This window comes from Pygocentrus nattereri, chromosome 1, assembly GCF_015220715.1.
Source record: "Pygocentrus nattereri isolate fPygNat1 chromosome 1, fPygNat1.pri, whole genome shotgun sequence".
In the NCBI taxonomy this organism is placed as follows: Eukaryota; Metazoa; Chordata; class Actinopteri; order Characiformes; family Serrasalmidae; genus Pygocentrus; species Pygocentrus nattereri.
Genome location: NC_051211.1, coordinates 13,506,435 through 13,519,583, shown reverse-complemented (window position 1 = coordinate 13,519,583; position 13,149 = coordinate 13,506,435). Strand labels below are relative to the sequence as shown.

At 39.9% G+C, this 13,149-nt stretch overlaps 1 protein-coding gene across 1 annotated transcript; it reads left to right on the top strand.

Moving 5' to 3' along the window:
- Positions 1-1,578: 1,578 nt before the first annotated feature.
- slc25a38a (solute carrier family 25 member 38a) lies at positions 1,579-12,620 on the top strand. The gene is made up of 8 exons (XM_017717322.2): positions 1,579-1,764; positions 4,463-4,560; positions 8,379-8,503; positions 8,846-8,930; positions 9,052-9,231; positions 9,808-9,976; positions 10,309-10,475; positions 11,557-12,620. Exons 2-8 carry the CDS (start codon positions 4,546-4,548, stop codon positions 11,677-11,679), a joined length of 864 nt encoding a protein of 287 aa, XP_017572811.1. The 5' UTR covers positions 1,579-1,764; positions 4,463-4,545; the 3' UTR covers positions 11,680-12,620.
- Positions 12,621-13,149: the final 529 nt, after the last annotated feature.

The following is a 13,149-nucleotide window of genomic DNA, read 5'->3' as shown; positions in this document are numbered from 1 at the left end:
CTTGAGAAAAGCTGCTTCTTAGAAAGCAGTTACACGAAATTATGAATACACTGCCGGACGCCCGAGACACTTTGTTTTACGATCATTTTAAATGAGGTTTTGGCCAGAAATGTATTTTTAACATATAGAGTGTATATAGACAAAATAGTAAAAGGAAAAGATTTTTTTTTACTTAGCACTATTTTACCATTGTCAACATTACATAGAAATACCCAGATGTGTGAGGTAACAGGACATTTTGGATAGTAATTTGCATTGTAGACATCGGGACCCCTGGTTCCATCTCCAGCACTGTAAAGTTTCTCTACAATGCACTAATTTGTGTCAAAGTGATCTGAAAAGGTTTGTATCTCAACCACTCGTCCAGTAGGAATGTTCCTCACTATTGGACAGGCTTCATGTTCAGTTTAAAGGGGAATTCCACTGATTTTTCAAAATTTCTGCATAATGCAGTGGTTGAGATATAAGCAGTCATTCAGAGTGGTTTGATGTGACCTACGGAGCCTGACTTCTTTACAGTGGTGGTGATGGGACCTAGGGGTCCAGAAGTTAACATCAAAAAAAAAAAAAAAATTTTTTACCTACAATACAAAACCAACAGCCTTCTGGGGGTTTATATGTAACGTGAATGATGATAATACAGTGGTAAATATGAAAAACAAGTTGTCCTTAGGGACTGTTTTGCCTTAGAATACCCATCTTTTTGTTTGCATTTACATTTATATTTATTAAATGTTGGAAACTGGGTGGAGGTCCCTTTAATATTAAGAGATCCCACTGTGAATGTGCAGTATGTTAATGCATGATGTACACACTATTTCACTAAATGAAGATGTAAGCCACATTAGTGTTGCTTATATAAAGTTAGATGTACTGCTGTTATTATTACTGTGCCCATCATCTGGCACTCAACACAAAAGGATGACAAATCATTGTCACTGTATAAAGTGAGAGCTGTACATGTTTTATTGCTACAGCTGCTTTTGCACTGTACTATATAGCATTAGCAGTATTACATGTAATTCAGGCAAATACAGCCCAGTTACGGAACCCTGCAGTAACTCGGTTTCGCCGCCAGATGGCGCAGTGTTGGCTCTTAACAGGACTGGATCGGTTCAAACCGGTTCGGAGCGGATCTGAGGCTTGTGCGTGTCTCATCTTCACTCCCTGAAATCTGAGTTTGGTGTTAAATGACTTTTTCTGATGGTTAGTCGACATTTTTACCCACAGACTGATTAAATAAACGCCAGATGCGCTTCGCACAGTACAGAGCTACTTAGTATGCTGCAGTTTGAAACGCGTCTGACAGGACTGGAGAAACTTCTTTATTTCTGTATGTTTAAAAGTCTGAACCCGATGACAGATATATTATTTTTCATTTTAGCGTTTGAGATATAAAACTGCTAACGACTTTCCCTAAAACCCACCGTTTTCTTTCAGATGCATATTAGTCGCCTGACAGACGCAGCAATCACATTCACACCGCTGCCTTTCGGAGAGCCAATCAGATCGCGTAGAAGCCGAGCAAGATGAGCGTCAGCCAATCAGAATCCGTCTCGGTCTATCTGAGTCTACGTCCACGCTTTTAAAGGAGGGAGAGCGGACAGGAGGCTGAAGGTGCTGCTGTCCCAAAACTGGAGATTGGACCGCTGCCTCCTATGAATCACTTTTACTAGGAGCTCATAGAGAAGCATAAACAGCTCATAGTTCAGAAAGACGGTGCTGGAGCTCCGGCTTTTCTCTTTAATATCCGTCCTCAGAGAGGTGAGTGTCCAGCATCACAGTGCTACAACATATTAGACTGAACTAGTTGAGAAATAGTATGCACTGGTCATCCACTGATATAGATATGCTGGGTCAGATTTCGTTTTACATGGTTTTTTTTTATTTAACAGACTAAATCAGCTTCAGTTTAGACTCAAAAGCTTCTCAGTGATCAGTCATCATTAGTAATGCAGTTTACTCCATGTGAAGTTTCTTCTATGTGCCAGAAGTCTGGTGATGGTCAGTCCAGTGTTCCTCAGTCTCACTACACATTTTATTGTTTTTCTGCTCTAACACTCCATCAGCTCATCACCTCATTAACAAGCACTTTATGACTGTGTAGACCAAGGACAGTGTGGACTGCAAGGCTACTGCAGGAGCCCGATTGAGAAACACTGAAATCCATATCAAAGGGGTTAAGCAACCGAATATGTAACTGCTGCTCAGAGAAGAGATCTGCTCAGTAATCGGTTTACTAGAGGAGTATTTCTCAACTCCAGTGCTGTAGTCCAACCTGCTTTGAGCCTTAATGTGACATTCTCACAAGCTATGTCTGTGTCATAATCATGCAGATTAAAAATCATTTAATATCGTAGATATCTCGTAGATATCTACGAGACAGCAAACACACAATGTGTGTAGCATGACTGAGTCTAGAGGGAAAAAACACTAACGTGGTGAGCGTGAGCATGAGCGTGCACTGCTGCGAGTCACCTGAATAAAGCCTGAAATCATCAATTAAAAGCGAGAGGTGTGGGATCGGATTTTGCAGGATGTTTTCAGGCCACGCATACAGCTTTATGTATTAATGTCACACGTACAAACTTAAAACCATCTCAAATGCAAAATCAGCTGACGGAGATGTCAGCAGTAGTCCATTCAATCAGATAGATCTGCTCAGGGAAGGGGACCAACCAACATTACAAAATGTTTTTCTGTATGTTGTAGGCAATGTGTATGTTGTAGGCAATGACACACTTCCACCAGAGGTAGTGCCAAAACCCCCAAACTTGCATAGTGTAGCTTTAAAATATTCTTTTCAGTTTTTTTTGGCACGTACCCCAGTTTTCTTTGCTGCAGTTAAATCCACATTTCTGTTTCTTATTTCCAGTAAGTATACTTTTTTTGGATTTTAAAATTTATAAAGGAGTTTGTATTACTTTTAACTGTTGAATCTCTTTAATGTTTTCCCTCTAAACTCTAAGGAAGTGAACCAAAAGTTAAAACAAAAACCTGAATGGCTGTCAGTGTGTTGTGGCAATGAGATAAAATTGCTAAAATAAAAAAATGCTATAACTTGTATAACATATTTGTTTTAGTAATTACATCTAAAAAAGTCTGACAGTGTGTATAGATTATATAAAAAATAATGTTACTTTATTTTAGCTCATTAAATCATACAGGTTTTTGTTTCACTATTTCATCAAGCATTATTGTTGGTCTATCCAGAAAGAAAACATTTTTTTATTCAAGTTTTACAAACTATCATTTAAGTTTTTTAGCATTTGTCATGTTTCTGAGAATGACGCTAATTCATGCCGCTCGTCCCATTTACTCGGCTAAGTGTGCTTCAGTACAATTAGACAGATTTGCACTTTTTGAATGGAATACAGGCGTCTGGTTTTACCTCAGTTCCATTTTTGGTCTTCAAATTTAGTTTTTAAAGGGCCGTATCATTGAAAAGCAAATTTTCTTAGCTTTCTTGAGTTAAACATTGACAGAATTTCAAAATATGCTGTTTACTGTCCAGTGGAAACTAAGCTGCAAAAACACCCCACTTTGTATTTGTTTTTGTGATGTCACACAAACCAACTCATTTACATATTCCAGCATACAACAGTTAAGCCCCGCCCATTCACAATGAAGTTGTAAGAAGTGTTTCAGCCAAGGCTGCTTATTGAATGTGGTACAATACAGGGCAGCTAATCAGAACTGAGGCATTTATCAGTCTTAAAGACACAGTAACAAAAACAGCCAATTTAATTCTAAGGGATAAGTTGGAAAATGGTCATGTACAGATTTTCTGTGACCGTTTTTGGTTTTGCTTTAGACCAAAATGACCCCAAAAAGAGATAAATACAAGCTAACAAACGGTAGTTTCTCTGACGACAGAGGCTGACTTTACTAAGGCGTACCTACTTTTACTTCTATTTGTCTTTATTTCCTTGTAACTAGGAGGCAGTCATGGGCTGGAGGTTAGGGAACCAGGCCTGTGACCAGAAGGTCACTGGTTCGATCCCCAGAGCTGACAGTACATGAGGTGTCCTTGAGCCCCCAATTGTTCCCCAGATAGGGCCCTGCGGATAGGGCTGTCCACCGCTCCAGGAATGTGTGCTCACTGTCCCCTAGTGTGTGTGTGTGTGCTCACTAGTGTGTATGTGGTGTTTCACTTCATAGAGGTGAAATTTCCCCATTGTGGGACTAAACTCTCTTAATTAAATGCACACGCATGGTCAGCTGGTCAGTACTCATGTGTGCTAAATTGCTGTCACACAAGTCAGTTGTACGCTATTTTTTTATAGTAATTCTGAATGAGCAGAGTCATGTTCACTGATTAGTTAATTGGGAGCAGCGTGTGCTGCGCTGTATGTCATTCATGGGTGAGGAGCACGTGCTGCTCCTGCTTTCAGTAACGTGACCTCACATAGTATTTTAGGCGCATGCATTAATCTGCCGCATCTTTATTTCCTTTGCATAGGAGCACCAGACCAAATCAGGAGGGGAAGGACTGCGCTTTCTGCACACAGAGTTATCAGCCTGCAGCTTCTCCACAGCATAATCATGGAGTTGTCTCTGGTAAGTGCCCAGCTCAGCGCTTTCAGCACATATCTGTCTAAAGGTTTGTTTAGGCTTCTGCAAGACGGAGTGTTACTGCATTACAGCAGGTCTGCTTATATCTCACAGCTGCCCAGATGCTTTATCTAACCCAATCTCAGAAGTCACTATGAAGTTTCTAGCAGGTTTAGTGGACAATGAATAGGAGGCCGAACTCCTAGCAGCCTTTCCGCCGCTCTGTGCCCCTTTTCCTTTGCGTGTTAGATGTATAAGACTTTGTGATTTAATTGGTTTGAAAGTATGACCGTCAGACTGACTATGTTATGGTCAGTTTGCAACAACTTGACCTGTATGCAAACGTTTAGGCACCCATGGGCAAATGACAAAATTTCTTGATTTTCTATGTGAAAATAAGTAAACAGATTAATACACATTTTAACGATATTACCAGAAATGCTCTTTATTTGCTGAATATAACACAAAACATAAAATGCGGCCTGTGCCAAAGTTAGGGCACATTTTCTGTTTTATGTTTTCGTTCTTTTCAATGTGTTAACTCAGCAAATAAATAGAAATTGTGCAGAAAATGCTTACTTAAGTTTGCTCCCTGTAGAGGATGTTATTTTCACTTAGGAAATAAACAAAACGTGAAATTCTGGGGTGCCCAAACTTTTGCATACAACTGAATCTAGTGCAACTACTAAGCTACTAGCCAAGTAAAAGTGCATCAGAGCTAGAGACCTGCCACCTGATCTGAGCCTGAAAGGCGTGGCAAAACATCAGGTTTGAGTCGGGCTTGCTTTTTTTCAGATTTTGGAAAGTTAAAATGAATTATAACTGGTGAAAGGTATTTAGTAATCTACTCATATTTGGCCAAAATAAAATGTCATTGTCTATATTCCACTACTTATTCTGTCAAGTTTGTTTATTAATAATTTTTTTTTCTCAATTGATTCTCATTGAACTAAGAGAATTGAACTGAGATTTAAGGATACCTTGAATTGTTTTCTGTGGGATCATTGAACGGAAACGTGAGGTCACACATTTCCACTCATATCACCAAATGCTCTACTACTGCATTAAAGGCAGTGCTGTTTCCAGATCAGTAAGAAGGCTCTTCTCCTCACCCCAGGCTAATTGTCAGGTTTCAGATTAAATGACTATGTTGACAGTCATTGAGGATTCATTTTTATGCCCAGATTGAGCTTCTTCTGTGTCCAGGAGACCAATGACTGAGTAAAGCTTTAGCCAAAGTGACTCAACTCCTCACTGCTGCCATGCATGCAGAGTGGTCCTGTTGGAGTTTCTTTGTAAAGCCTGACTCGAGCAAGTTCCAGAAGATTGTTGTTGTTTTTGGTTTTGTTTACTTTCGTTTTCAAGTATTTACACCAATCAGAGCTGCCGTACGAGAGAATTGGGTCAGTTTCCTTAGTAAACGTGTAAGAAATGGGTAAAGCTGTGCCAAGCTTCCAGTTTCCAGGCTCCTCATTGGTTCATGCATAGCTGGCAGCTTTGAAAGCAAGCATTGCCACAACAGAGGAGACAAAAAGGCAGGCAGACCGATACGAAAGACACAGAGAGACACTGAGACAGGTATGCATTCACACGAGTAGAAAGACAGGCAGTCAAAGGCCAAAACCATGTGCAGTTAGAGTGAGTTAAGGCAACGGTCCAAAAAACAAATTTCTGCTCAATGTAGTCAATCAGTCAAGACATGCGGTGAGTCTCCCTATGGAGCCCTGCCGGTGACACCCTGTATACATAAAATGAATGCGTGGCCAGGATTTAGTATTTTTATTTATATGGGACGTCACCAGCAGGGCTTTCCTGTAAATCCTGAAATAATAACTTATAAGTCAGAGGTTTTGGTTTGGATTTCACAAGAGTTTTTCAGACCGTGTCTTACGTCACATGCACAGGCTCAAAAAGAAGGTCCAACTTGATGTTTAGATCATAAATGTTACATTAATTATTATACTGCTAAAAATATGGTAACAATAGTAGATAATTTACTTATGTCCTCAGAAGACACGTCCTTTACCTAGTTTTGACTGTATTCTCTTTGAATACTCCTTTACCACTCACAAACATCAGATTCATCCATTTGTCAGGGTCCAAAGTACAACCTACATTACAAAATGTTCTTCTGCGAGTTTTGTGCAGTTACACATTTCTGCCAGAGAGGTCTCCAAACCCCCTGAAACTTGCCTAGAGTAGCTTTAATATCATTTAAAATAGCGTTTTTTTTGCCAGTGTACAGGCAACATTTCTTCAGTTAATCTTGCTACAGATTTGTCGTACAGTGTCAGAAAACAACAGAAACATGTCAAACTAAGATTACTTAACTACTCAACACTGTTTAAGGCAGGATGATTTAGGCATGTGGTTTGCACAATGCTGAAGCTTTCTTTGCTTTTCAGCTTCACAGCTCCTGCACAAAACCTAACTTTGGACACTGGTTATTACTTGGCTGATTGATTACATTGTGAAGATTTTAATTTTGGCCAAACTATCACTGTAAACAGGGTTCTCATAACCCACACTTAATTCTATGAGTATGTGTGTCAGACTGTTTCCCGTTCAAAGGGTGGCATTTAGTTAGTCTTGTGACAGAACCCCCCCCCCCCCCCACTCCCCCACCTGCTCCTTCTTTGACTGTTTGTTTATGTGTTAGTGTTCATGTGTATACATACGCACAGTGTGTGAGGAAGATGTGGTTGTAGTAGGTTTGTTTGAATACGTTGTGCCTGTGCGTCACCCTTTGATCACACAAGAGATTAAACCTCGTTCTATTGGACCAGCTTTCTCAGCCTCGTCCCCTTTATCTCAGAAACCACTAAATGTTTAACTCTGATTACTGACGCATAACCAGCACACTGCGACTCCTTACTGAAACCTGACTCACACCTCTCATAGTCTGTACATGTCATAATCTTTTGCTGACCATTCTTTTTCTAAACGTTTGTCCTTGTATTATGTCTCTGTCTAATGTTAGTAACCAGTGACTGCCCAAAGTGTGGCTCGTTTGATTCGGCCTGCCAGAAAGTGACCCCAAACCTACCCCCTGCTCACCCACTTAGAGAGAAAACAAACATATTTTATACTATAAATAACTCATTCGGTTCTTAGTTTCCTTTTTAAATTGTTCTATGTAATGTTATACATTTTTAAACTTTCTTTTCGCCACTTTACCTGAAGCATCATATGTCATTTAGAAGATGAAGAATATTTAATGCTCCAAAAGTGTTTTGCTGCTATCTTGCATGTCAGTTTGCAGACTGAGAAATCTGAAAGAAATCTGAGTGAGAGTACACACGCACTGAGAAATCTGATTACTGAGCTGAAATCCACCTCACTTTATCAGATTTAATTGGATTTCTAGACCTGATTCTGATCTAAGAAATCGGAGTATGCTGTTTATAAGACCATTTGAATAATATAATAAAGATGATAATATAAAAAAGATAACTGCAGATACCTGATTATGATTGGATAACTGAGTGCATGTAAACGCACTGTTTGTGCTGCGTAAAAGGTCATTCAATACGCAAAGCTCCTCCAACGTTGCTTCTGTTGTTTGATAACACTAGATTTGCATCAGAATTTATATGATCACAACATAACCTTTGGATAACCTGGTTCTGTTATGCAACGAAAGATGGACCCAGGTACTCAACCAGCATATGGATAGCTGTTTGATAACCGTACCATGCCATACTGCACTGTCCAGAGGAAAAGCCTTTACTAGCCCCTTTTTGTTTTAATTATTAACATATTTATTTTTGCCTCTGAAAAATGACTGATGTTCTATGTTCTATATGTGTGTGTGATTGGTACAGGCTCACCCTGCTATCAAAGCCTTCATGTGTGGCTCTCTGAGTGGAACCTGCTCCACTCTGCTCTTTCAGCCTCTGGACCTGGTCAAGACCCGCCTGCAGACTCTACAGAACAGCGTGCACCCTGGGTGAGAACCACACACACACCGGATGCACACACATACTGCAACACTAAGACCACATATGAGGACTGCAGGATACAGACAGAATATTGGTTTGTAATGAATAATATTACCCATTTAAATGATGGTCTGTAGTATTTTGACCAAAATAAATTATATTTCTTGTCTTATATGAATACTTTGATTCATCTAATTCAACAAGCTCAGAAACACTTACCCTGAACTATGAGTGGCTCTTATTAAACACACATGCCTCACATACACCAGAGGTTAGTTTAAAGGATGATTGACAGGTGTTTAGAGGGACTAAGTAATTTAGATTGTGACTGGTTTGTTTTTCTGTGTCAGTTCAGGAAGGGTTGGCATGGTAACAGTGTTCCTCAGTGTTGTGAGGACAGAGAAGCTGCTTGGACTGTGGAAAGGAGTCTCTCCAGTAAGTGTTATACACACACACACACACACACAAGCGCATTTGTGTCATCTTTAAAGGGTTAAGTCTAACTTTCTTCTTCTTCTCATAACCCCCACCCCCTACATCCCCTCTCCTGCTGCAGTCGTTTGTGCGCTGTATTCCCGGAGTGGGGATCTACTTCAGCACCTACTTCAGCCTGAAGCAGCATTTTTTTAGTGACAGGGCTCCGGGCCCCGTGGAGGCCATGCTGCTGGGGGCTGGAGCCCGGAGTGTGGCAGGAGTGTGTATGCTGCCGGTCACTGTCATCAAAACACGCTTCGAGGTATGTATGAGTATGGATGTGATGGAGATCCACTGTAGAGCCAAATCATTATCAAGGCCAGTCTGTGCCGTTCTGCACTGGTGTGGACTCGGTCACGGTTTCTTGTTTCATCTGCTGTGCTGCTAAATCAAAACAAGGAATAATATACATAAATATAATAATTTATATACATGTGTTTGCATGTTAGTATATAAGACAAACTGAATTAAAAAATCAGCTTTGTTCTATTACAATATTTACACATTAAATAAATGCAACAGCTGCATTGAGAATTTCTGTTATTATTAACACGAGCAGATTAAATGGCAGAAATAGCCACAGCCTTGAAGGATTAACTGAATATCTGTTGGTTTCATTTAAAAATTAGAATCGAATAAAAATCAGAACATTAATTGTTGCTTCAGCACATTTAATAATACATTTCAAATTCATAATGAGCACATATCACATGCACAAGCTTGCAGTCCACTGTGTACATTAAGAAAGAATACATAAAAACAGTTTGGCTGTATTGAGGCATGTCCTGCATAAACTGAATCCAGATCAATAGTTTTTATTTCTGCATGTGTGTTGCAGAGTGGGCGCTATAACTATGGCAGTGTGGCAGGGGCTTTGCGGAGTGTGTGTCAGACTGAGGGTCCGAGGGCACTCTTCTCTGGCTTGACAGCCACCCTGATGCGTGACGCACCGTTCTCCGGCATCTACGTCATGTTCTACAGCCAGGCCAAGAGCACACTGCCCAGCGGTCAGTATGCCACTGAGGGTTTGACTGTGCTTATGTGCACATATGGATTTGCTCAATTGTATGAACTGTACTGCACAATGAATATTATACTGGCATTAAGTGTGAATGAGCCCAATGTGTCGTATGGTTAGAGTTCGTGCGCATGCTTATCCACAGCACATTCTGTCAGACAGGCTGTATCCGGTTTAGTTTAGGGCTTAGCTCACATAAAGTTATGGATTACCTAAGGCCTAATTGGTTCATCTGTAACCTTTGCAATTCTGTTTGCTCACTTTGCAAGTCAGTTGGTTTCCACCTATGACGTCTAACTTTTTCTTTCTCTGTCTTTACAGAGATAAGCCAGTCAGCCTATGCACCCTTGGCTAACTTTAGCTGTGGGGTTGTGGCTGGTGTGCTGGCCTCTCTGATCACTCAACCTGCAGACGTGGTTAAAACTCACGTCCAGGTGAGCCCCCATCTCTTCAAGAGGACCACCGATGTAGTCCACTACATCTACATGGTAATTGACCTCACTTGCAACATTGGTTTTGCTCTAGAGCTCTTCTCACCCCCACTCTACTGATCTGCCTTATCATTCTCCAGCACACTGTCAGCTGAAAACATCATCACCCAGCACAATTTTTTTACATAGCTATACCAGCTATACCAGCTGTCACTGTTTATTTTATTAGTAATCAAGAAAAAAACAACAACAGTATGTTGTTAAAATGCTTCTAATTTAGTGTAAATCAAGCTGTTTCTTGGTGCAATACACAGCTGTGGAAAACATGCATTATTCATCACGCAAATTGCCAGCAAATATTTGCCAATACATTGAAATGGTATATTTTAATCTAGGACTTTTAACTAAGCAAGTGAGTTAACTTAACAAAGCAACCATGACAGCCCTAACCAGTACATCAGGGATATTCAGTTCCAGTTCTGGAGGGCCAGCACAGTTTAGTGATTTATGTCAGTTTTCTCAGGCGACTTCCATCTGTAGTAGGTGCGTTTGAGCAGGGAATCACCAAACTGTGCTGGACTCTCACCCTCCAGAACCAAAATACCATTGCTATACCTTACAAAACTATACAGTTTAGGCTTCTAAGCCTTAGTGTCTAGCTGTCAGTTCCATTAGTTTAAACCACCAAATCATCTTTATCTTTAATTTGGATGGTCAACTGTAATAACCAAAACTTCAAGACACTCACTGTATACTTTCACATCAGAACTACAGAGGTGCACTCTCCAAGGCAAACATCCAGTCCTCTGTATGCTCTTCATTTGGTGTGTTAAGTGGACCAAGTTGACCTTTGTGTCTTCTGTAGAGATCTTGTCTCAAGACCATTCTGCTCCTCCTTCAGGGTTACTTTAGCACACCACCAGGCAATGGTTGATGTATTAATGCTCCCTTTGACATTCTGTACTCCTGCATTAGTTTTTCCGTCTTTCTCATCACATCTTTCAGTTTGGTTTTAAGGAATGGGGCTCATCAAAGTTCTTGTTCAGCACAGATGGAAAATGAATGAAACTTAAATGAATAGTTAATGAATCGCTGTGTCTCTGTATTAGGTGTTAATTTGCATATTCGTGTGTTTCAGGAGCATGGTCTGGTGGGATTTTTTCGTGGTGCTGTGCCACGCTCTCTTCGGAGAACGATGATGGCGGCGATGGCCTGGACCGTGTATGAGCAGCTCATGGCTCGGATGGGCCTTAAGTCGTGAGAGAGATGGAGAGAGAGAGAGAGAGAGAAGGACTGAAGAACTAACAGATAAAAAGGAAGAAGATGAAAGAAGAAAGTAGCAAAAAGAGTTTGAAGAGACTGGCCTCAGAAAGTGTAAGGAAGGCAGTAAAGACAGATTTTGCACGGAGTCTGCTGTTTCAGAGCCAGTGGAGTTCAGCAGTGGATCCGGTCTGAATGCTATTGCTTCAAAGAGTTTGTGTTTACACTGGAGAAAGAGAATCGGATCAGACAGTCTTTTAAAACTGACTGTTTGCTTTCAGCTCTGGGCTATCCAGTCGTACAGTTGAGCACAATTTCAAATGCTAATCACCACTGGATTCACCCCAGAACTGGGGCATTTGATTCAGTTTGAGAGTGTTTACACTGCTGACATTTGATTCAGATTGAAAGCTGTAAGTTGTCATAAACAAGAAGTACAAGCATTTTTCACTGTAAACTTTAAGCTTTTACGATTTACTTTCCCGGCATGGCCAAATTACACCTGACTATGAGACAGAAGGTGATCATTCATGAAGAAAATCAATTATGTATGTGTTTTCTCAGTATGAGCAGAGCCTACTGCGGATCTTTCTGAAAGAGATGTTAATAACTTTAAAAGACAATGTTGCACTTTGAGATTCATTGCATTTTTCTATTGAAAAAAACCATTGTTAATGATGACCATCTGTGGTATTTTGTTTTGTACCTAAACTGTGGATATTCTAGAAATATGTATGTTTCTAACACCTGATTCACTTGAGTTTTGTACTATTAATGAAGCACATCTTTTTAACAGTGTTATTATCTTTGTTTTCTGTATAATTACAGAATGATGTACATAATACTATATATATTAATGTTTTAATACCTGTAGCCATGACTGACATGCTAGCAATCTTTTTGGTGAAAAACAAATAAAATTAATTTATTGTTTCTGTAAGATTATGCTGTATATGAATTTCCAAAATGGATCCATACTTTTCAAAAGGCCAAGAGCATCTAAACAGCAGCTGACAAGCAGGCTACATATACATATGCACTATGCAGCAGGCAGCATATTCTGTATCAGTTAATTCACCAGCAGAAATCAAAACAGCTCAGCAAAAATCTCATTTACACACTGTGACCGTGTTGTCTATAAACATGGATAAAAGCATATCACATAGTTAAAACAGTAGAAGCTTGTGATGCTCATTGTGAATCATTTGAAGTATTGCTCTCATCTGATTACTTATGTCTTATTTACTCTCCAAAAACACCAATGAACCTACAGGTGTCCTCTGAGTTTTTATATGTAATGTTGATGATGGTAAAATAGTGGAAAATCTGAAAAAATATGTTTTCTTTGGGCACTATTTTGCCTCACAACACACTGCATGTACCTCATGTACACTGCATGTACCCTCCACCTTGAATGAATTAAATGGATTACAAGATGTTAGTTTCTCTACAACAGACCACTTCACACCAA